General features: G+C 32.5%; 2 protein-coding genes across 5 annotated transcripts in view; one reads left to right on the top strand and one right to left on the bottom strand.

Moving 5' to 3' along the window:
* LOC134855606 (snRNA-activating protein complex subunit 3-like) overlaps positions 1-6,340 on the top strand; it is a 495,355-nt gene extending 489,015 nt beyond the window's left edge. For both annotated transcript variants that reach the window (XM_063872146.1, XM_063872147.1), the window contains 3 exons: positions 711-894; positions 1,273-1,427; positions 6,131-6,340. In XM_063872146.1, coding sequence (XP_063728216.1) covers positions 711-894; positions 1,273-1,427; positions 6,131-6,274 — 483 coding nt within the window. In that variant the 3' untranslated portion in view covers positions 6,275-6,340. The remainder of the gene's footprint in view (positions 1-710; positions 895-1,272; positions 1,428-6,130) is intronic.
* The window catches only part of LOC134855605 (uncharacterized), a 101,202-nt gene that overhangs the window by 48,280 nt on the left and 31,321 nt on the right, over positions 1-21,601 (bottom strand). Inside the window, exons 1-2 of one of the 3 annotated variants that reach the window (XM_063872142.1) lie at positions 11,584-11,702; positions 10,887-11,255 (exon numbers count right to left, since the gene is read on the bottom strand). In XM_063872142.1, coding sequence (XP_063728212.1) covers positions 10,887-10,902 — 16 coding nt within the window. In that variant the 5' untranslated portion in view covers positions 10,903-11,255; positions 11,584-11,702. Of the gene's footprint in view, positions 1-10,886; positions 11,276-11,583; positions 11,703-21,601 lie in introns of those variants that run through there. The other 2 variants (XM_063872144.1, XM_063872143.1) reach the window with 2 other exon arrangements.

Below are 21,601 nucleotides of genomic sequence, written 5' to 3'. Positions count from 1 at the left end.
AATCAGCTACCACAAATAATTCTCGGACAGGGTTGAGTGATATATCATATTAAAGTACTTTCAATCGTGATTCGAACCTTTTTACAAAATTTCTGAAAAGTTTTCTCAGTGTCGAGAAAAACCGGTTTGAAATATTTGGATTTTCGTCTAATTTCGAGCGAGTGAACAGGCCTAAATTAGCTTATTTATGCTTAATTTACTTGAAAATTTAGTTTTACTCTAATGAAGAATGAAGTTAATTTTTGGAGTTTTTAATTTCATCTTAGAAACCAAATTTTTTTGGATGTTTATTTGTTTTTCTTATTAATTGTCTTCAAAAATTGTTTTGCAATTAGCATGTTTTAAAATGACTGACGAAAATGCCTAAGCTTTTCCGTTCATATTCCTTTATCACACCAAGCCGAAAAAACGACACTCATTGGAAAATTTTTTAAGACTGGTCGGAACATTTTGTGCTGCTTGCACAGTAACCGGTTATCCTTGTTTTGATTGGTTTCAATTGGCTATTCATGAAAGCAATAGAATTGAGTTAAAGGTTAAATGGTTAATTTTATTTTTTTTCTAGAAATTTATTCTAAAAAATGTGCTTTGCTAGTTTTTTTTTGCACGTTTCGATTTGCTTCGTTTGGCCATAAATAAAAATTTTTTAGTGAGTTTAAAGCAAAAAAATACATTTTTTCCAGGAAATGTTTCAAAACAATGCATTTCAGGGCACTTTTTTTGATGACCTGCGTGAACCCGAGGCCATCAGATTGAGTGACACGATAGTGAAGTGGAGCGAGGAGAGAGACAGGGGGTGGAAGGGACTCAACCAGTGTCCAACCTCCATGCACTTAGTCTCCTTTGAACATCTTACTCTGCAGTTGGGAAAACCCTATTTGTATCTACATCAAGGTACATGTTTACACAAGCGAAGCGTAGTGTGTTATTTACTTTTGTGTTTATAATTGGTAGCAAACAGTTCGGACAAACAAAAATAACTAAAAAGAGCATATGACTCTTTTCAGACAACTTTTGCATGCAAAAGCTAATTTTTCAGACAATAAGAAAATTTTAAGTTCCTTTGAAGAGCTTCGTTGAACGATTCATTCGCTTCTTCTTAAAGGCGGTCCAATTAACAGCACAACCAATGGGTAAACGGTAAACCTCCAGCTCAAGTGGACGGTCAAACAAGACATCTTTTTCGAGCTCTAAGGGTAGCTTTGTCTGTAAACGTGCAGGTCAATTAAGTATCTAAAGAAAATTTTTCAACTGGATTTTTTTTCTTTCCAGGCACTTGTGAGCACGTGTGGATGGTGACTTCAGTGCGTCTCTACCACCCCCACGACATGCAGTCATACTCGGACTATCCAAGAGTGACAGGGGTGGGCTACTTCCACAGGAGAAAGTGTCTAGCATGTGCACAATACGCTGCTTCATGGATGCTGGTTAGTTGTTGTTTTTGGTCAAATTAGTTGTTGTTTATTTTTGGTTCAATTTTTGGACCAAAATTTAGTTGTTATTTGGTCCAATTTTTGAACCAAAAATTAGTTGTTGTTTTTGGTCCAATTAGTTCTTGTCCAATTTTTGAACCAAAAATTAGTTGTTGTTTTTGGTCCAATTAGTTGTTGTTTTTGGTCCAATTAGTTGTCCAATTTTTGCACCAAAAATTAGTTATTGTTTTTGGTCCAATTAGTTGTTGTTATTTGGTCCAATTTTTGGACCGAAAATTAATTGTTGTTTTTGGTGCTGTGATAACTCAAAGAACTGAGATAGCTATTCAAGACTTAATTCATCTTGATATATAAATAAATGAGTACTTTAACAAATCATGTCATGAAAATAAATTGTGTCTACTTAAATCTTTCATAAGTCGACTAGAGAGTGAGTGAATAAGCTTGCTTAGAATTGAACCGAGATTTGACAGGTCGATAACGACCTTGATTACCAACAATAGATTAACGGCTAAGATTAGGATGACGTCATAAGTAACAATGAATAATACCGCTCTACTCATTAAACAACACCGCACCACTTTTCCCCCTCTTGGGAAAATTCAAATGGAACATAAATTTTACAAAAGTAACTGCAGTAATGACAATTTAAGGTGAAAAGACTGAAAGGACTCAACGGTTGAGTAATTACAGAAACTAAGAGTTTTTATAGATTATTACCATCAAAAGAAGTAGAAAAGTTTAATTTTCATTTCGTCGCAACGGGTTATCCGATGACGAGTTTACATTCGGAAAACCGGTGAACTTCCTAGTATAACGCATCATTGGGAGAACAGACCCTGTGATGTTCCGACTGGAGATATACTTGTTGTTTGTCCTTTGCGAAACGGACCCTTCTATCCGGGGATGCCTGAGTTGAGCTAGTTGGATTAGGTGAATCAATTAGATTCACAGAGTGACGAACTGGGCTACCATAAAAGGATGTTTGCTTTTTATGGCGGGACGAAGTGCGCGACGAGTTGGACGCTGAGGAGATATTTCCATCAAGATCCCAGGTAAACCCTGACCTGTCACGGTTGGATGGACCGGAAACTGCCAAATTTGAACTTCGGGAGCATTCCTGTAACTTCGGGACTGACGATTCATCATCCGACGAGATGGGAATCAAATCCGGGCAATATATAATAGCAGATTTAGCGGGAGAAGGTGCCTGCGACTTGACACTAATGGGCACTTCCGGAGGAAAATTTCCGGACGTAGAGGAAGAGGCCGTAAGATCCACCACCGAAGTAGCATCTCGAAGAATAGGTTGAATGCCTTGAGCATCCGACACAGACTTGTCCACCGACTTACTCGCGAAAGAATTGGCCAGCACAGGCGTGGATGACGACAATTAGCTGTTTTTATTTGGTCCAATTTTGGACCAAAAATTAGTGATTGTTATTTGTTCCAATTTTGGACCAAAATTTTGTTGTTATTTTTGGTGCCAGTGGTTGTTGCTAATTTTTGGTCCAATTAGTTGTTGTTATTTGGTTCAGTTTTCGGACCAAAAAATAGCTGTTGTTTTTGGTCCAACTAGTTTTTGTTATTTGGTCTTAACATCTCAATATTTATTTTTTTCATTAGAACGAGGGTGGTCGGTTGTTGTGCAAAAATCTTGTCGGTTGTTCATCCGGAAAAAAGACAGAAACACGCATTGGTCCCATTTTGTTATTTGTTCCGCAAAATTCATGATTTAATTTTCTTTTCATTGCAATTAAGGATAGCCGGTTGTTGTGCAAGAAGTGCAGAATGTTCCGATCACATCGATAGAAGAACATAAATTCTATTTTTTTTCTTTTACCACCTAAATTTCGAAAGAATAGTCTTTCATAGTTTGATAGTTTGATTAATTCATTTTTTTCATTCTTATACAAAATTATCCTCTTGTTTTTGAAATTTCAAATTCAAGTAATTGTGGTCGGAATATTCTCAGTTACTTGCATTGCAAGCAGTTCTACTTAATAAGTTCTTTTAAGAGTAGTTTCGTGGAACTTTTTAAAAAACATTTGAGAAAGGAAAATGAAATCCGCATTTGGTTCAGCTTTAGGGCCTTTACAGTTGGGTTACTTTTCCTGATTTATTATTTAAGTGGAGCTGCATGAACGTTTTCCATTTTTAGTAATAAAAACGCCTAGGGCGGGTTTGTTATCTCAGCTCAGGGCGTGTTTTGATTATTTAATAGTTGAGTAGAGCCCCAAATTGAAGTGGGAAAGCATATAAAATCAGGGTAGTTTTATCATGCGTGTAATTTAGTCCGACTGCGTCAATCACTGACAAATTTAAATTACGCTAGTGGTCCTGCCTAAGCAACCAAATTATGATATTTTAGCGTAACTGCGGTTTATATGAATTTTTTTTCACATTACTATGGAATCAGTCAAAAATTAGTTTAAAAAAGTGATTTAACATATTTTGCTGAGTGGTAGCTAAAAAATCAGGCTTTTTGACTTCTCAGAAAAAAGTTTTTTACTACCATGTTTGTCAGAGTTTTTGGTATTGTCTGAAAAGCATTGATGGCCTAAATAAAAATAAGAAAGACAATTTAATGCGACCATTTTGTGTTACCGTTACCAAATGTGGGTTTGAAAGTTGTGAGATAATTTGGGATAGTTAATGCGTACTTTATTTACATCAAGGCATAGCGCAGCCGGCTAATTAATCCGACTGAGAAATACTTCGAAAATTGAACCGATGCAAGATAGTTGCTTTTTAAAATTCGTTATTGTTCCGACAGTTTTCGAACAAAAATGACCCAATATTTGTAATCGGGGTGGATTCTTTTTCTCTATACAAGTTTCGACTTTCTAACTAGCAATTCTGACGCATTTTTTTTTTCATTCGAAAGATTTTGTTGTCCTGCACTCAAATTTTTAAAAAAAAACCTTTCACCTGTGATTATTTCCCGGCAAATTATGGGGGTTTAAATATTGCCAATTTGAGACAATTAACGAGCGATTTGTCATGTTTTTTTTAGATCTTAACTACTCCATAGAAACTAAAATGCAATCTGAAGATTCAGGGTTTTGACCTGATGCGAGCAGTCTTGTTAGATTCAGCATAGACATAGTTCACACGAAACTTCGGTTTTTAATAGTTCACACGAAGCTTAGCTTAGCAAAATCTCCGTAATTTACTTTACAAGGAAATCAGAACATTCATCGCCTTGATACGAGCTGTCATATTTCTTTTATCCTTGCATGGATTGCAAAATGATTTTTTTTCATTCGTTTCTGTTTGCAATTTTTGACCAGATGAAAGTATAGCTCCCATGCAATCATTTTGCCTTGAAGACTTTCGTTGAATGCAATTTGGATTTATTTGAAATTATATTGAACCTTTTTTGAGGTCAAGAAGGATTTATTTCCCTGGAGACTTGATTGTGTAACATTTTTTAAATTGGAATTACATTTAATCAGATCAGGCCAGTATAATTGAACCAAATTGCACTTCTACTTATAAAAATTTAGTTTCTATCTTCGTCTCTAGCCCGCTTCCATGAAAATAAATTAAGACAAACCTTCAAAATTTATGTAAAGCTATCTTTGTCAACAAGATGACAAAAACAAAAGCATCAGCTATCTTATACATTTCCTCCGATGATAAAGAACATGCAATGAAGAGTATCATGAAAACAATCTTCGGAGGGCGTTTGAATAAAGTCCATAGAAAATTCTAACCCGTCCGAGAAAAGTTTTTGTAAAGTATGGTTCAAGAGGGACGATATAGGCGACGAAGCGTTGAAATTCTGTCTGGCATCCTTAAATCCGCTCATGTTGTTTTTATGCATCCTTACCACTTAACTTTCATCGTTTATTTGAACTGGTTGTTACCTACTTTGTTTGGCTTAAGTTTTAAGAGATAGATTGCTTTCGGAATTATTGGATGATTACACTAGTTGGCTTGTGAGCGTTAGTCTATTAGTACGAACCGCATTTTTTTCTAGCCTAACTCGCAAATAAAAGTGTTCATTAAAATTGTTCACTTATTCGGTGGCACTTTTGCTATAATCACGACCTGTAGCATTGGAATTTTCATAGATTCTGTTCTCTGCTTTGTTTGTGGCGAATGTTTGTGATTTATTAAGTTCCCGTGGCTGAGTGGTTAGTTCGTGAAACTTCGTGATAAATTCTAGTTCGCAGCAGAGCAAATCCGAGATGTAGCCTAATTTTTCCTAATTCCAGACTTATTTCAATTTCTTATTGTACATTTTAGAGCCATTTTTTTTTCGTTTTCTTGCTAGTGTTTGCGAAGCGACTCTGTTAAAAATTATCTGGCTTTCTAGATTGTCAAGTTCACCAAGAACCTAATGATTGATTCGTATATCCTGTCTTATTTAAATTAATTAAAATTTCGTTTTGAATATCGTTCACAAAAAGGTTAACGACAATTTGCTTAGACCCATAGTGGACTTATTCAATGCTTGAGCATAAGCGACTTTTTCAATTTTGTAACCAATTTTTGTAAAAATGTAAATAAAAATTTTATGTGAACGACAATTTGCTTCCATCACGGATCTTGTTAACGATCCCTTTTATGGGACTCAATAAATAATTATGGCCCAATAGCCGACTTATTAAAACTTGCAGCCAATTTTTCTCTTTCTGCAATAGTTGGAAATTGTCACTAAGATCTTGATTTTGTGAATATTTTTTTAGGTGAACGACGAATTGCTTCCCCGCAGTCCCTGTTTCCTCTGCGAGAGATGTCTGCGAGAACTGCATTACGACCACAAAGGCAAAAAGATAGACGACTTCAAAGCACTTCACTTTGTAGACCCAAACAAAACTAACTTGGCCTGACTTGAAATGTATTTACGATTAAAAGCTCTTCTTTTTCTACATCATTTTTGATGCGATAAAACTCGTAAGCAGACTTTAACTAAAAAGATCCCTAATTTTTCCCCAATGACAGTCGGTCTTTTTTCCAAAGTTCGAATCGCTAGATTCAGCATGATAAGCATTAAAAATCATTCAAAAATGACAATGAGAAGAGCTTTTTTCTACCATTCGAAGCTTGTTTTAGTTTTCCTCTAAGTTAAAGTAAAGAATATATTTTATGTGACAGATTTTGAATGAGTGCAACACAAGTGTCGGTTATTCAGAAATTACAAAAAACCCACCGATGATAACTGAATAATTCGTAGACTTCGGTGAAGATTCGGTCGTATTTAGAAAAGCGGAGTGTCTTGGTAAACTGCGAAACCCTTTTTACAGTTGTAAATAATGCTACTTTGGAAGTCAAGAATGGCAATCACGTACTAATAAATTCTGCATAAACTTTACGGAATCGATCTTACGTTGCTTATTATTGTCCTCAGATTCAAGTTTTTTTTAGTGGAAGTTGGAAACAGTGCCCTCGGTCCGAAGATGTGAGGATCGAATCTGGCCTTGGTTACAATTTCCTACAAATATGCTCCCTTGCGTTTGTCTATCGCAGCCAAAGATTATCTTTTTTAAACTTTTCTAAGAACGTTTTTGAAGCTCAAACAGTCAGCTTTAAGTAAGCTGGAAATATACTTGTCCTCGTTTATAAAATAAATGTGACCTTTCGATTATAAAATAAAAATTTATTATGGAAACTGAGCGCAACTTCTTAAATTTTCATTTTAAAACAAAAACCAATTAAATTAATATCTCACCTCTCATTGCTTGCAAAGATACTCATTTTTTTGAATGTTTTTTGGGTCATTTTTTCATAAATAAAAAATTATTTCCTTCGAGGTTGATAAAATGTTACTTTGTTGTAGCTAATTCTAGGTTAAAACTATTAAAAAGAATAAGAATTAAGATGAATTAGTCGATAAGTTAAAACATTAAAACAATGAGAGATCATTCTCTCCGCCGGAGAGAATGGCTAATGAAGGTCATATATGAGTGACCGGTTAATTAACTAAGTATGTTTTGCAATAATTACACCGAAGACTTTAGTCAAGGTGTTATGGTATCGTGTAACGGGTTTTTTTTTTAATGTTGTCTGTTGTCATGTGTCGACAAATAACGTCCACAGTTATCAATTATCATGTGGGCTGGACTATATCGCGCTATGTCACGTGATTGCGTATGTTTGTTTCTTTATTTGTTCATCTTTATTTATTTAATTATCTGTTCTTCTATTTATTTAATTATGTTTAGTTTGCTTATATTTATTTATAATTTATGTATGTACATATTTATTTTTGTTTATTTTATTGTTTGGTTTTTGCTTCAGTTTCTATGCCTTCGGTGTATTGCGCGTAGCGCCTACGTTTGCAAAACCTGATGTAAGATCACAACAGAGGTTAAAATAGCTGTCCAAAATGTTTTAAATACTTCCTTTTTGCTTTTTTAAAGTTTCAACTGAATTTTGCTGGATACAGCAGCTATCTAAAAGTCCTTGTTAGCCTCTAAAAGGTCACAATTAGTTATTTCGCAATTCGTTGCATTTGGTAACAATCCAATTTCGCCGCATTCAAAACTAACTATTGTTAAGAAGACCACTTCAGGAATAAAGAACCATGGCGTTGTGTGCTTTCATTGTTTTTACTACCTTAGAAGTACTAATTTAGTACCGCTAGGGGTCAAAATTAGTATAATAATAGAACTGTTTTGGCAATTTTTTGGATGGATTATAAATTTGGCATTGTCAAATAGTTCAATTGCCCCCTTGCTTGAAAAATGTCTTTTTTTCTTTCCCCTGCCTCGAAATGTTTGTTAAAATTTTTGTTCGCATTTTCCGATTGCTTACACAAGCATAGCTTAGTGGTATATTACGATTCATTTTTTCCGACTTAAGTTGCAAACAAAGGTGATCATTAAAAGTGTTCATTTAAGCTCTTGCTCCCGACCAATAGCGTTTTAAAAGCAAGGTTTCAATTTTTAGTTAATAATAAATTCTTATTTGATAATAATGTGTCTGACTAAATTGTGGAATTTGTACGAAAAAGTTTCCGCGTTCGAAAAACTCAATGTCGGGAATTTTTCTTCTTTTTAGAATTTTCTTTCATTTTCTGATAAAGTGTTCTGTAAAACGTGAGATTAAAAGTTCAATCGATAGCGGATGTCATGGCTATTTTTAAAATTTTGGAATTTTTTTTATCAAGATTTACCATGTTCAAGAGATCACAGTTGGTAGTAGTTTTCCCTGCATAAGCCGAGACGTCATTATTTCTGTAGAGAAAAACAGTATAAGAAAAGTTTTCTTAAAATTATTTTGCCTTTTTCAGTTTTTGCTATTTTTTTCTCCTAATAATAATAATTTAATTTTCAAGCCAAAAATTATTAGCACATATTCCATTTTAAAATAAATTTACAATTATTTTCGGCTTGGGAGAGTACCAGAAAGGCGTCAGCCTGTTAGTTGGCATCTCCATGAGCAAAATCTATTCGTCATTTTTTTAAATTTAGATCACATAGACAGAAAGACTGCAAATTTTCTTTAACTATCACAAAATTAAGAAGAAAAATAAAATGTATTTGTTTTGTTGTTGTCTAACAATCAAAATAAGATGAGCAAAAAGTACTTAAACAATGGAAATTTACCATAACATTTTCGAAAAATGTTCGTTGTCACAAATGTATGTCTCTTATTTTATTTTTAAAAAACGAGTCCAAAGATTCATTGGTAGCTGTTGAAGCTTCAAGAAGAATGTTTTTATCCAACTGTAAGAAATTATTATGCAAAATATCAACCCTATTATTGATTTTCCTTACTGCTTTTTTATCAAACTTATTTTGGCTGCAAAATATTGCCTGTTTTGATAGTATCTGTAATCTCCTGTTCACTTATGTACTCATGAAGTTTTTTTTATTTCCACAAGATCGTCTTCTAATTTTAAACTTGAGTTTAAAGGCTCATATATGTGTTCTTCTAGAACCATACAGAGTTTATGTTTGTCGGGAATATGTTCAAGACTTTCCCACTTTTTAATTTCAAAACAATTCCTCTACTCGAGGCTTCTCTGACTTTCTAGTTTTTAAAAGTCTGTCTTATTAGTGCCATAGATCAGTACACTAAAAAGATTTATTGGTTAATTATATCTTTTGCATATCTTGAGCAGTGTAGACCTGTTGAATTAATAACTGAATTGATAAATCATTGAGCAAGATTTGGCTGCCCTTTTCAAATTTATCGAAATTTTAATTTGAAATTTAATTTGTCATCAATTATTAGATCTAAGTATTTATGGGCTCTTTTGTTTGAAAATTTCTTTCTATTAAATTCTAAGGTGGCTGTTTTATCTTTGTTTATGGTGAGCTTATACTCCAAATTCCAACATTGCTTGTATCAGAGTTCACCTGCTGCTCATTTTTTGTTTTAGTTGTTGTATACAATGCGCAATCATCAGCAAACAGTACATTTTTGTTATGCCTACAGACGCTTGGCAAATGTTTTATATACAGAAAAAACAACAAAGGACTCAGGAATGATTTTTGTGGTACACCATAGTAGATTGTTTTAGTATCTGATAATGAATTGCTATAACTAAGATACTTTTTACGATTTTCAAGGTATGACCTCAAAAGGTTATTAACTTTACCTCGATAACCGTATTGTTCACATTTTTCTAGTAAGATTTGTGATCAATTGTGTTGAACGCTTTTGTAAGATCTATCAACGTACAAATCGAGCCAACATTAACTTCTGAGTTCTCCAATATTCGTTCAGTGAGTTCTAAGATAGCATAAACTGTGCTTTTTTGTTTTTGGAATCCGTACAGACATGATGTTAATACATCATATTCGTTCAAGCGATTATGATTCAATTTTTTGAACACTTTCCCCATAATTGGTAATATAGATATAGGTCCGTAGTTACCACAATCTGACAAGGTATGATTTTTTTGAATTGGCTCAACTTTAGCAAAAATGAAAATTGAAAGTTAATAAGACAACTCTACACCTTGATTAAAAAGGCAACTCAGTAGCGCAGATATAACCGGACTTAATTTTTTGATTTGGTTGTTACTTTGGTTGTAATTATCAAGGCTGTTTTTTCTTCAGGCTTCTAAATATTTCTTAAAGTTCTTGGGATGAAATGCTTGCAAAACACATAGTATTTTCATTCTCTACAACACTTTTTAGATTTAATGGGTCTGTATTTTTGTTAATAAGCTCCTGATCAATTTCAATACGAATATTGTTAAATTCTTCTGTATTCGGAATGCCGTGTTTTGAACTCACTTGCTCTTCCTTTTTTTTCTGATGTCACCTGCTTTTGTTAGTTTTCTTTAAAAAATTGAAATTCAACTAGTAATAAGGTATTCCATGTTCAGTTTATTTCATAATATTGTTTTAAAAAAAAGAACTTCTACTTGGACTAAAGAAAACTAATTTTGCACGCATTACATACGCCATCAATTTAGACAGATTTAATTTTGTGGATAAAAATCATTTAGGAACATGCAATCGATATGTTGACAGACGATTTTCTTACCTGCGCAAAACTCCATGTTTCTGAAGATAGGCAGAGATTTGTAGACTGAAATCAGTTTTATTGCTAATTTGCAAAAAAAAGATTAAAGACTGATATTAATTTAGAAAAAATTAAAGCCAAACAACACGTTGATGAGAAGTTTTAAAAGATGAAGCAGCACAATAAATAATGAATTTAGTCTTTGATTCTAAGACCCTGGCAATTTAACAAGTAAACTTAGTGGAACATAATTTCAGTTTAAATACTGCAAGTTGAAACAAAATTAATATCAATAAGTTGAATTTTGGGAATGTTTCGACTTGTAGGATAAGGCTGATAATCACGTAATTATAATTCAAAAACTCCAATAACTTGTAGGGTGACGACGAGCTAAAACGAACAAACCGTTTCAAGTTTTTAAAAAGACTAATTCAATTGCTGAAACAAATCAATAAAGTTTTTGAGTACTTTTGGGATCTTGTTTACCTATACTAACAAATTGACCCTCCCCCCTCCCCACCTCAACTATGAAGACAGAATTGAATAGTTAATCATATACTAAATTTGTACCTTGTAACGAATTTGCTCCCCCTACTTGCAAAAGGGGAGCATATATTTAACAAGATCCGATGTTCGAATTCACATTAAAAAAACTGCAACAAAAACGCTGCAATTTTGTCTGAAGGAAAAGTAAAAATAGGATAGTAATTGTATATACCTGAGAAAGAAATACAATGCACAAGAAATCAGGTTTATTTTACAATTGAACCGTATTTATAAGCGAGTATTCAGAATTTCCACTAAGGTATTAATTGAACCAGAAGGCCCTAATTGTATGGTAAATAAGCTAGGGATAAAGTTGAATTTTTTCACAATAATTTAGTTTTCGATTCTTGCTTCATTTTAACGACTATTCGAGGAGCGAGAGAGAAAGCAAATATAGCCTAAAGTGTTAATTAAAGTTTAATTTTCTACCTTTTTCTCATCTAATCAGCGTGAATTAGTGTAAAACTAGAATAACTGCTACATTGTTTTTTTCTTAATTGAGAGACCAATTATTCAATTTTAGTATTCAAACACGACTCTAGAGCTCCCGGGCGGATCTAAGATTTTCTCGATGGGGGACCGAATTTTCAAAAAAAAAAACGAAAAATTTGTCGACCTGAAAAATTGAAAAATTTGATCATTACGAGGCCAAACTGTATTTTTTGCATTGTCAGCGGATTCCGCAACAAGGACGCTCCCTTTGCTCTTCTTTTGTTCTTTTTTTTCTTTTGATCGTTCCGACAAAATTTTAACATGTTTAAAGACTTGTCTTAGGAATCCAGGAACATTCAGACACAAAATTATGAGCCTATCATTACAGTTTGGCCAGGTAAAGATGACTTTCCGAGCACTCCTAGAACACTATAAAGACCCTATTTTGACCAAAAACTTTGCGCCAAAAGCAAACTTTGAAGAAAAAAAAACAGGGCAAAAAGCCGTTTTTGGGCAATTTTTGGAAAATTTTGAGAAAAAAAAACTTTTTTTTCGGCGAGCGCCCCCTTTGAAAATTAATGTATTTGGTGCCAAAGAGGCCTTCAAGAATTTTTTACGGATGTTCGGCCTAACTTAGATGTAATAAACTGATACCTAAGGGGGAATCATTGGTTGGCGTGTGGGGGGGGGGGTCCCTAAGGGGAGAGGGCCCGCCCTCTTAAATCTGCCTCTTGTGATTGTTTTCGAAATGATTATTGTGAAGAAGAGTTTATACTTTTATGGGATCTTGTTAAACATCCCTCTTTGGACCTTGTTAACTATTTCCACCCTTATGCATGTTTTATTTGACAACCATTTCTGCATAAAATATGCCTTTAAAAATGTCAAAATTAATTGGGTTTTCATTTTCGCACATTAATATTTGTATTACCCTCTATTTATATAATACCTACAAAGAAAATTTTGATTAAATTTGTTTTCTGAATATTGTTTTGAGCTATTGAAAATGTGACAGCGAAAAATGAATGTCTGAAAATGGAAACAAGGGGGGAAATAGTTAACAAGAACCCTTTTATGAGACATTAACTTGATTTCAGTTTGAATTTTTCAAGGCCACTGGGATCTGCTATTATGGCTGAAATTTTGGACCTGGTTTCTCAAGCCAACATTTTCAAAAAGTTTATAAAAACTTCTTCTAACAAGCTCCAATTAAACGGTGGACAGAGAAATTATTTGAAAAGGTATCCTCGAGTTCCACTATCAAGACTTACCTACTTTAAAGGAGACCCCAAAGCAAAATTCTAACAATTTTTTGAACGAATTTTTCGAAACAATTTTTTTGAAAAAAAAAAATATTTTAAAGTGATTTATTTGGTTACACATGTTTTGTTAAGTACCCAAAGATCTATAAAAATGAACTCTGAAAAATCTTTTTCAATTAAATTTTACTTTGTTAGCCTTGATTGAAACGAGTAATGCGGAAGAAAAAAAATGGAGCAAAAACATTTTAAGAGAAGGAAAAACATTTTAAAAGAGCATCAGTGAGCATCAATAAAACCGACAAAAAACTCTTAACTGTGGGTTAATTTAAAAATGTGTTCAAATCAGAATAAAAAGTTCTTGCTATGAAATAACAATCGAAGATTTATGTGGAAATACACCTGCTATTTAATTGGCTTCCGGAAAATTAAGCATAAAATTTTATAACTAACCACCAAAAACGTTTCAAATGATAGTGAAATCTTAAACTGGTAGGAAAGGGACAATGCGTGCATAGAATGTTTTTGACATGCTAGTTTTCGAAAAGTTGTTGATAGTTTTAAGAACAGCCGTTCTAGCTTTTTTGTGACAGTTTTGAGGGATTTGTCAAAAAAGATGGTGAAACGCGCATTCTCCTGCGCGTTATAATTTGACAACCATTTCGCGCATTCTCCTCAAACAAACAAAGGTTGACATCATAGACTGTTGAGGAAAAATAGCAGTTTTAGTGGTATAAAATTGAAAGTCTTCGAACTTCAGCTGAGGCACAAGGTTTGAAGTTTTGGCGGAAGTGGTTGCTCACTCTCATCTTGACACGCTATGACCTCTGAATTATATTTTAAAAATCAAAAAAAAAATTCTCGAGGATATAGCATAGTGATTTTACGCGCTCTTAAACCATAAATAGCTAAGTTTCTAATTGTCAACTCTATCAACTAAAAAATCTTTGACTGTCATCTGATTTATTGATCCAAGTTTTGAAAAAATTGACGCTAAATGTTAGCGCTAACAATGATTTTTTAACTAATTATTTTTTTACCAGATTTTTATTAAGTCCGAAAAGAACCGGATAAGTTAAGCTCGAAACTAAAAAAAATTTCATCTTCAACAATTTTTCATCTAAAAATTAGTGTTCAAAAATTGAAATTTTTGTCTAATGATGCGCTCAAAATAGTTGATGCGTTAATCAATGCAATTTTTCGGAAGCCAAAATATGTAAGTTGCACACTTCTAGCCGTTATGTGTTTGTGAATGTTGAGCGTTATAGATGAGATTGGTAAAATGTTATTACAGTTTTTATTTCGTCATTATTTGAGATGAAGATAAATGAATTGTTCGTAAATATAAAGGAAAGTTGTTTTTTGATTAGAAGTGACATGTATGAATTAAATTTGGACAGTCTTAGTTGGAATTTTATTGCATCTTGCCTTGGTTTAAACTTGAAGTGCAATGGAACGACGCTGCTGTAAGTCGAAATTATGTTTCCAATCCTCCTCCCCGAAGAAAAATAATCTTCATTAATAATTTCATGAAAACTTTCAATTTGGTTTTAAAAAGTTCAAAGATTATAAATTCTGGTTTGCTTTTTTGTTTTTGTAGGGATGTATATTTTCCACTGATATTTCAATTGAATCAAAACTTTATTCGATGTTAAATTGTTTTGAAAGAATTTATTGATATCATTGTGTAAGATATTTGTGACTGGTTTTGTAATAAATTTGTAAGGGTTGGCGCTGAAATCATATTATTAGAACGCTAGATCTTCAGCCGGAAAGAAGGAGAAAATAAATGATGACATTTGTGACATACGATAATTTGGAAAACAAAAAAGAGCTCACAGGTTTTAAATTTTTTGTATGGACAATTATTCGATCTACAATCTCTTTTTTTCTGGACATACTAGAGAATAATTCAATCTCAATTTCATGTGTTAAGTTCGACGTAAGCTTATGAATAAATCATGAAATTCAGAGTTTTTCACAATCTTCCTAACCAGTTTCAAGTTTAATTCCATATAAAATTGGTTTCTCAAAAATTATAAAAATTGTTCTGAAAAAAAAGAAAGCGTTTGTGGTATTTTGTTAAGTAGAGCCCAATAAATAAAGAGTATGAAATGAAGTAACTTATTTCTCTTTTTACTAGATACTAGATATTGTGGAGCAAAAAATTGATACTTAAAATCTGTTAATGAGGAACCAGTTTCTTCAATTCTTTTTTGACTAACTTAGTGATGTAAAATGTCTGCCTATATAAGCTAAGAAAAAACCGAGTCAATATTTTAAATTCCAACAATTCTGGTAAGAGGTGCCATTTCTCATGATGAAGGGACCAAATATCAAAAGAAATTATTCAGTTGATTTTAGCCAATCAGAATTGAAAAATCAAAATCTCAAAAAAATGCGAAACTCTCAAAGAAACTAAGGTTGACCTCCAATCACAAAAAATTCAATTAATACAATTCTATACGGAAAAAAGTCAAGAAAGTTACATTTTCATACGTGGAGAGAGTAATGTATGATGAGCAATTAGTATATTGCTGCAAAAAATTTTCCAACTTTTTTTCACTTTTCAGTCGCAGTATCACTTTTGTGCTCAAACAATTTGTTTTTGAAAAAAAATGTAATGCAACAGTTTGTTATTTTGTGTATAACGTAGTTTAAGCTGAATTTTTTATACAAAGAAAAAAATTTTTTAAAATCTTTTGTGCAAATTCAAACTTGAAACTAATTAAAATTGAAAAATGATTATTGTTTTGTTTTCATATGTAAGAAATTGTTTGCCGTAGCGTTTCTTCGCAGTTTCTGTACGGATAAAATTGTAATAAAATGTATGATAAACAGTTTTTCATAAATGAAATTGATATGACAAGCCCTTTGGTCAGCCCGGGAAGCGAATAAAGAAATGCCACTTAAAATAATATCAACCGATTAAAAAATAAGAAATCGTGAAATTGAAGTCGGGTATTAAAAATTTATAACCGAATTTAAAAAATGGAAAAAAAAATCTTTCTGTACGAAATGTACAGGAGAATTTTTATACACTGCTATATTTTTTTTCTGTTTATAACAATTTCGGCTTTGTGCAAAAGACATTCAGTCAGAATTAACGTCTTACGATTCTGATTGGTTAATATTTTCCTTTATTTGCACCTCTATCATGAGAAGATTACCCTCACACCTTATAAGACAGATGCAGGTATGTAATATTTACAAGTACGTCATTAGGATTAAAAAAATCACTGCAACAAAAACTCCTGGCGCACATTCAGATCAGACTTTTGGCATGAGAAACTGTCTAGATATTGTACTCTAAGACATGAAATGTACAAAAAGTATGGTATATAAAACGAAGGTGAAAATGAGATTTTTTAACAAATATTTTGATTTTTCGGACGTTTTATTTTAATTTTGTACCTTCTAAACAGCACCCGGGAAACGGTACAGAACGCAAATGCAGCCTAAAAATTAAATTTAATTTGCTGCTTTTTCTAATCTGCGTAAAAAAAATTGAGTTAGAATAACTACAACATCGGTGTTTCAACTACTGAGGATTTATTTTATAACTAATAGTACTTGAATACGTCTCCAGGAATCTAATTGCTTACGACATGACTACCGTTGAGGTTTATAGAAGACATTAACTTGATTTCAGTTTAGTTTTTTCAGGGCCACTGGGATCTCCTATCGTGGCCATATTGACCTGAATTCTCAATCAACAATTTTCAAAAGTATTTGAAAACGTCTTCTAAAAACTAATATTTAATGGTTGACATAGCAAAAAGTGTCTGCATTTTAGTTTGTATCGACAAAATGATTTGCAAAGATTTATTCTGTCATGAAGACTTTGTTAGGTAACCAAGTTTCAATAGAATGAAATCTAATAAACTATATTCTCTTGGCCTTTATAGAAAAAAAAACTCGAAGGAAACAAATGGAGCAAAGACACTCATTAGACAAAGAAAAAACAAAAGAGCAAAATTCAGCATCAATAAAACTAAAAACCCATAACTATGGCTTTTTTCAAACATAAGTTTAGAGGCAAGACTCTTAAAATAGAATGCAACTTCTTGCCATGATTTGCTCATCAAAGATTTATGTGACGTAAATACATCTGATGTATAGTTGGCTCCCAAAAACATTTCCCAAAAAAGCTATAACCAACCACCAATTATTTTTCATTTATTACTGAAAACATAATCTGGTTCGGTTTTTACCTGGCTGGGAAGCTAGAATGGGAAAAAAATAAATTTCCATATTTTTCTGAAACAACGGCGTGCACATAATATTTGTTTTTTACTTGATAGGTTTCAAAATTTTGTTGCTTTTTTTAAGAACAGCGCACTTTCCTGAAAAAAACTGCAGACTGCCATCGAAGAATTTTGTGGAGAAATAATATAGCATAGTATAGCGTATAGCTATACTTAAAAATATAGCATTGTATCGTATAGCGTAGTATAGCGAAACTGAATTCTCCTACACCAAGAGAAGAGACGCCTCTAATTGCCAATGTATAAAAATCAAAGCAAAACTTTTAGCTGAAGTTTGACTTAATCGTCCGTATTTTCAAAAAATAGACAAAAATTTTGCGCTTTTATTGATTTTTAAACCATTAACTTTTTGACTAGATTTTGTTTTAAAATCTGAAAAAAAACTGAATATGTTGACTTTAAAACCAAAAAGTCAACAATTTCTTGTTGAGATATTAGTGTTTCAAATTTACAATTTTTGGGAAAGTTTTGATGATGTGTTGCGGAACGGGATTTTTTGGAGGAATAGATATGTAAGTTGATAAAATTTTTGAGAATTTTTAATTAGATTGGTAAGCTATTATTACAGATTTTATTTTGTTATTAAATGAGCTGAAAATAAATGGAATAATTGTAAATAACGCAGAAAACTGTTTATTGACTAAAATTGGCATGTATCAATCTAAGTTGGACAGTCCCAGTTGGAAGTTTTTTCGCTTCTTTGCCTTGCCTTAAAATAAACGTATAACTAACTGACGTTGTTGTAAGCCGCAAAAATCCTTTATTCTTGCAATTTGACAAATTTTTCTAATCAAATTGAAATTGCATACTTTTGATGCCTTGTCCAATCCTCCTCCCCAAAGAACGAATATATTTTTGAATCATATCATGAAAACACAAAATTTTCGTGAAAAACTTCAAAATTTTTAATTTTTGTTTTGTTTTCTAGTTTTTGAAAGGCAATATACTGTCAACTGAGACTTAAACTGCCCGGAAATCTTATTCGGTTGTAACTTAAACAACTGTCTTCGTTAGCCCTTTAATCCTTTTTGGTGGATTAATAATTGATGATAATTGAGATATATGATATTTAAAAAAAGAAGCCACTTAACCTAGGCTTTAAAATTTTTGTATGGACAATTATTCGATCTACAATTTTCTTTTTTTGGACGTTCTAAGGAAAAATTCAATCTCATTTGCATATGCTAGTTTTGACGTGAGTTCATGATGTGAAATGCATGCCTATATCTAATCTAAATCAAAACCGAGTCAATACATGAAATTATAATAATTCTTGTAAAAACTTGCGTCCCCCATCATACAGGGATTAATTATTTTAAAAAATTCTTAGTTACTTTTGGCCGATCAGAATTGAAAACTCAAAATCTCAAAAACATAAGTAAACTCCCAAAAAAACCCGGTTTGACCTCCATGCACGAAAAATGCTTACCTTGGAATTTCATTTACAAAAAAAGTTGTTACACATATTCATCATACCATTTTTATGAATGGAACTTGTATAATAACTCATTTTTCTTTTGCTGCAAAAATTTTCAAAAAAAAAATAATTTTTTCTTGCTCAAATAAGCTTCTTTCGAAAAAAAAACTGCATGAAAAAATGCAGTTTCCCACAAAGAAAAAGAAAACCAAAAAACCTTTGTGCGAATTCAAACTTGAAATTATTAATGCCTATGGGGCTCCAAATTGGGCTTCCACTTGGGCTTCTTTTGTTAAAAAAAATGGTGGTTATTTTGTCTCGGAAAACTTGGATACTAAAATTTTTTGATTTATGGAAAAATGCTTATTATATAATTTTCGTTTATGAAAACTTGCTTGATGTAAGTCTTTTGCAATTTTTTGTACGTATGCATTTGAATGAAAATTTATGAAAAGTGTTTTTCGATAAATGAAAATTATATGACTAGCATTTTTGTTCAACCCGCGAAGCGAAAAAACTGGCTAGTTAAATTAATATTGACCAATTAGAAAACAAACAGATACATGAGATTTTGCGAAATTGATGTCTGCTATTGGAAAAAAAAACAAAGAACGACTTGAAAATTGAAAAATAAAAATGTATTGTCTATCTTCACGAATTGTACGGGAAAACTATGCTGTGCTGTTATATATGTTTTTTTTTCTGTTAATTACGACTTAGATTTTGTGCAATGTTCATTTAGACATAAGAAACGTCCAACGATTCTGATTGGTTGAAATTTATTCGTCGAGTTTTTCAGAGAAGGCGTGTTTTGTGCGAGGGTTCACGCCGCTGTAGCTTAAAGAAGATACTATTAGATACACCATTAGAATAGTTGATTGAAGACTACAAACGTCAAAACAATGCCGAGATTTTTTGAGTGCAATCGAGATCCTCCTTAGTTTCACACCCGGTACGAATGTCGGTAGCCAAAATTCCCAAACTGTTACCAGCTGACAAGAATTGGCCGTCTCAATGCTGCGTTTGCGCAATGTTTATGATCCTTGTTGAATGATGAAAAACCTTAGCACTTGCGCTTCAATTTTCTATCTTAAGATTGCCTTTTTGTGAAGTTGAAACGCCGTTAGACGAGATATAACAACCTTATCTCCCAAGCTGACTTCAAATCTTCTGCAACTGTTTTTTCAATTAGTAGTATAATCATGGTCTGTAATCTTTAAGAGGTTGCCATTTCTTTTCAATTCTTCAGTTCTCGTTTTTTTCAGCTTTTTTTCCGAACACCTCTACTTGGTTAGGTTCCCTTGATAAAAAGTGTTTTCTCTTGCTTTTAAATCTGAAAGAGGCGAATTCGATTTTTTTAAAAGATTTTTTCTATCTGTAAATTTTTTTTTCAGGATGCGACCTGAGTTTACCTGATTTTCCAAGCGACTTTTCCGAATGTCATCCTTTCACTGGCCTATTTTGTCGGGTTTTAAAGGACTTTCTAATTAAGCGCCTGACGACTTCAGTCTAAATCTTGGCTAAAGATTCCTCCTAGCAACTACTTTAGGCACAGTTTTGACTCTAAGCCTGGTATCTAATAGTTTTGTTTGTTTTTCGGGAGTCAATACGTTACGCGCAAAATTCATTAACTTTAAAGAAATTTTTGACTTCAAGTATCAGGTGGCTTGGGATTACTTCTTATTTGGTATGCAGCCAAACTGGAGTTCAAAAAAAAAAATTTTTTGGAATCTTTTTCTTTCGAATATTGTTTTCCGCGCGTCTTCATTATCAGTCTTTTTCTCCTTAATTTGAAAAGCGCAAAGAATACGTTTCAAAATTTGGATGGTTTTCTTGTCCAAACCACACGCAAGTTTGACTATCTTTTTGTCAAAGTTCACACAAGCGATTTTTAACTGTTAAGAAAGGAAAGCGCACTTCGAGACATCGGCTCTTTTCCAGTTCCCCCCTTTAATTTATTCTGAAATTCAATATTTGAAAGTTTCTTTAAAATTGCTTTTCATGTTACAAACAGCATCAAAAAGTTTCAGCGCGAACATGTGAACAACTTTATACAATTTTATTTATATGCAAAATGCCGTGTGAACAACTTTTGAACAGCTTAATTTTGTAATTTTACGAAGGGGGTGGGAAAATGGAAAAGAGCCGAGACCTCTTCATAATCTGGCGAATATCACCAGCCTTCCCCACAACATCATCATTATAGCTATACACCAATCCCTGTCTTTAGGTAAATCAACTCTTGCCTAACTTTAAATCAAACCTAACTTTATCTAAAGTAATTTGAGGAAATATTTCTTAATGAAAAAAATGAGGAGTTTTTATTCCAGTCATATGTTTAAAAATAACAAGGAGTTTTTATTCCAGTCATATGTTTAAAAATAATAAAGAGTTTTTATTCCAGTCGTATGATTGAAATACTGGTTAGTTTTTGGGATAAATTTTAGTCTAAACTTAGGCAATAGTTTTTAGACTAGCGCCGTTCCTTAAAAAATCATATACAAAACTCAGCCTCCATTTTTACTGCAAATCATTTTATGTCGTTTTTAGGAGACTATAAGTGCAAAGAATATTAACGTTCACTTCCAGGGGCAGCATGAACTTTAAATCCTTAACTTGTGCAATCCAATTGTAATTTTAAGAATAAAACGCCAGAAAAAAAAGTCAAAAAATGTTTTTGAGCTTAAAGAATTCCAGAAAATTGCAGGCGAACAGACTGATAAATGATTAAAAAATAGACATATAGCAGTTTTTAAAAAGTTCTCCAAATGTGGATAACAACAAAATGTTTGAAATATCATACTTTTTTTTGAA

This window comes from Symsagittifera roscoffensis, chromosome 10 (genome assembly GCF_963678635.1).
Source record: "Symsagittifera roscoffensis chromosome 10, txSymRosc1.1, whole genome shotgun sequence".
In the NCBI taxonomy this organism is placed as follows: domain Eukaryota; kingdom Metazoa; phylum Xenacoelomorpha; order Acoela; family Convolutidae; genus Symsagittifera; species Symsagittifera roscoffensis.
This window is presented reverse-complemented; position numbering and strand designations above follow the sequence as displayed.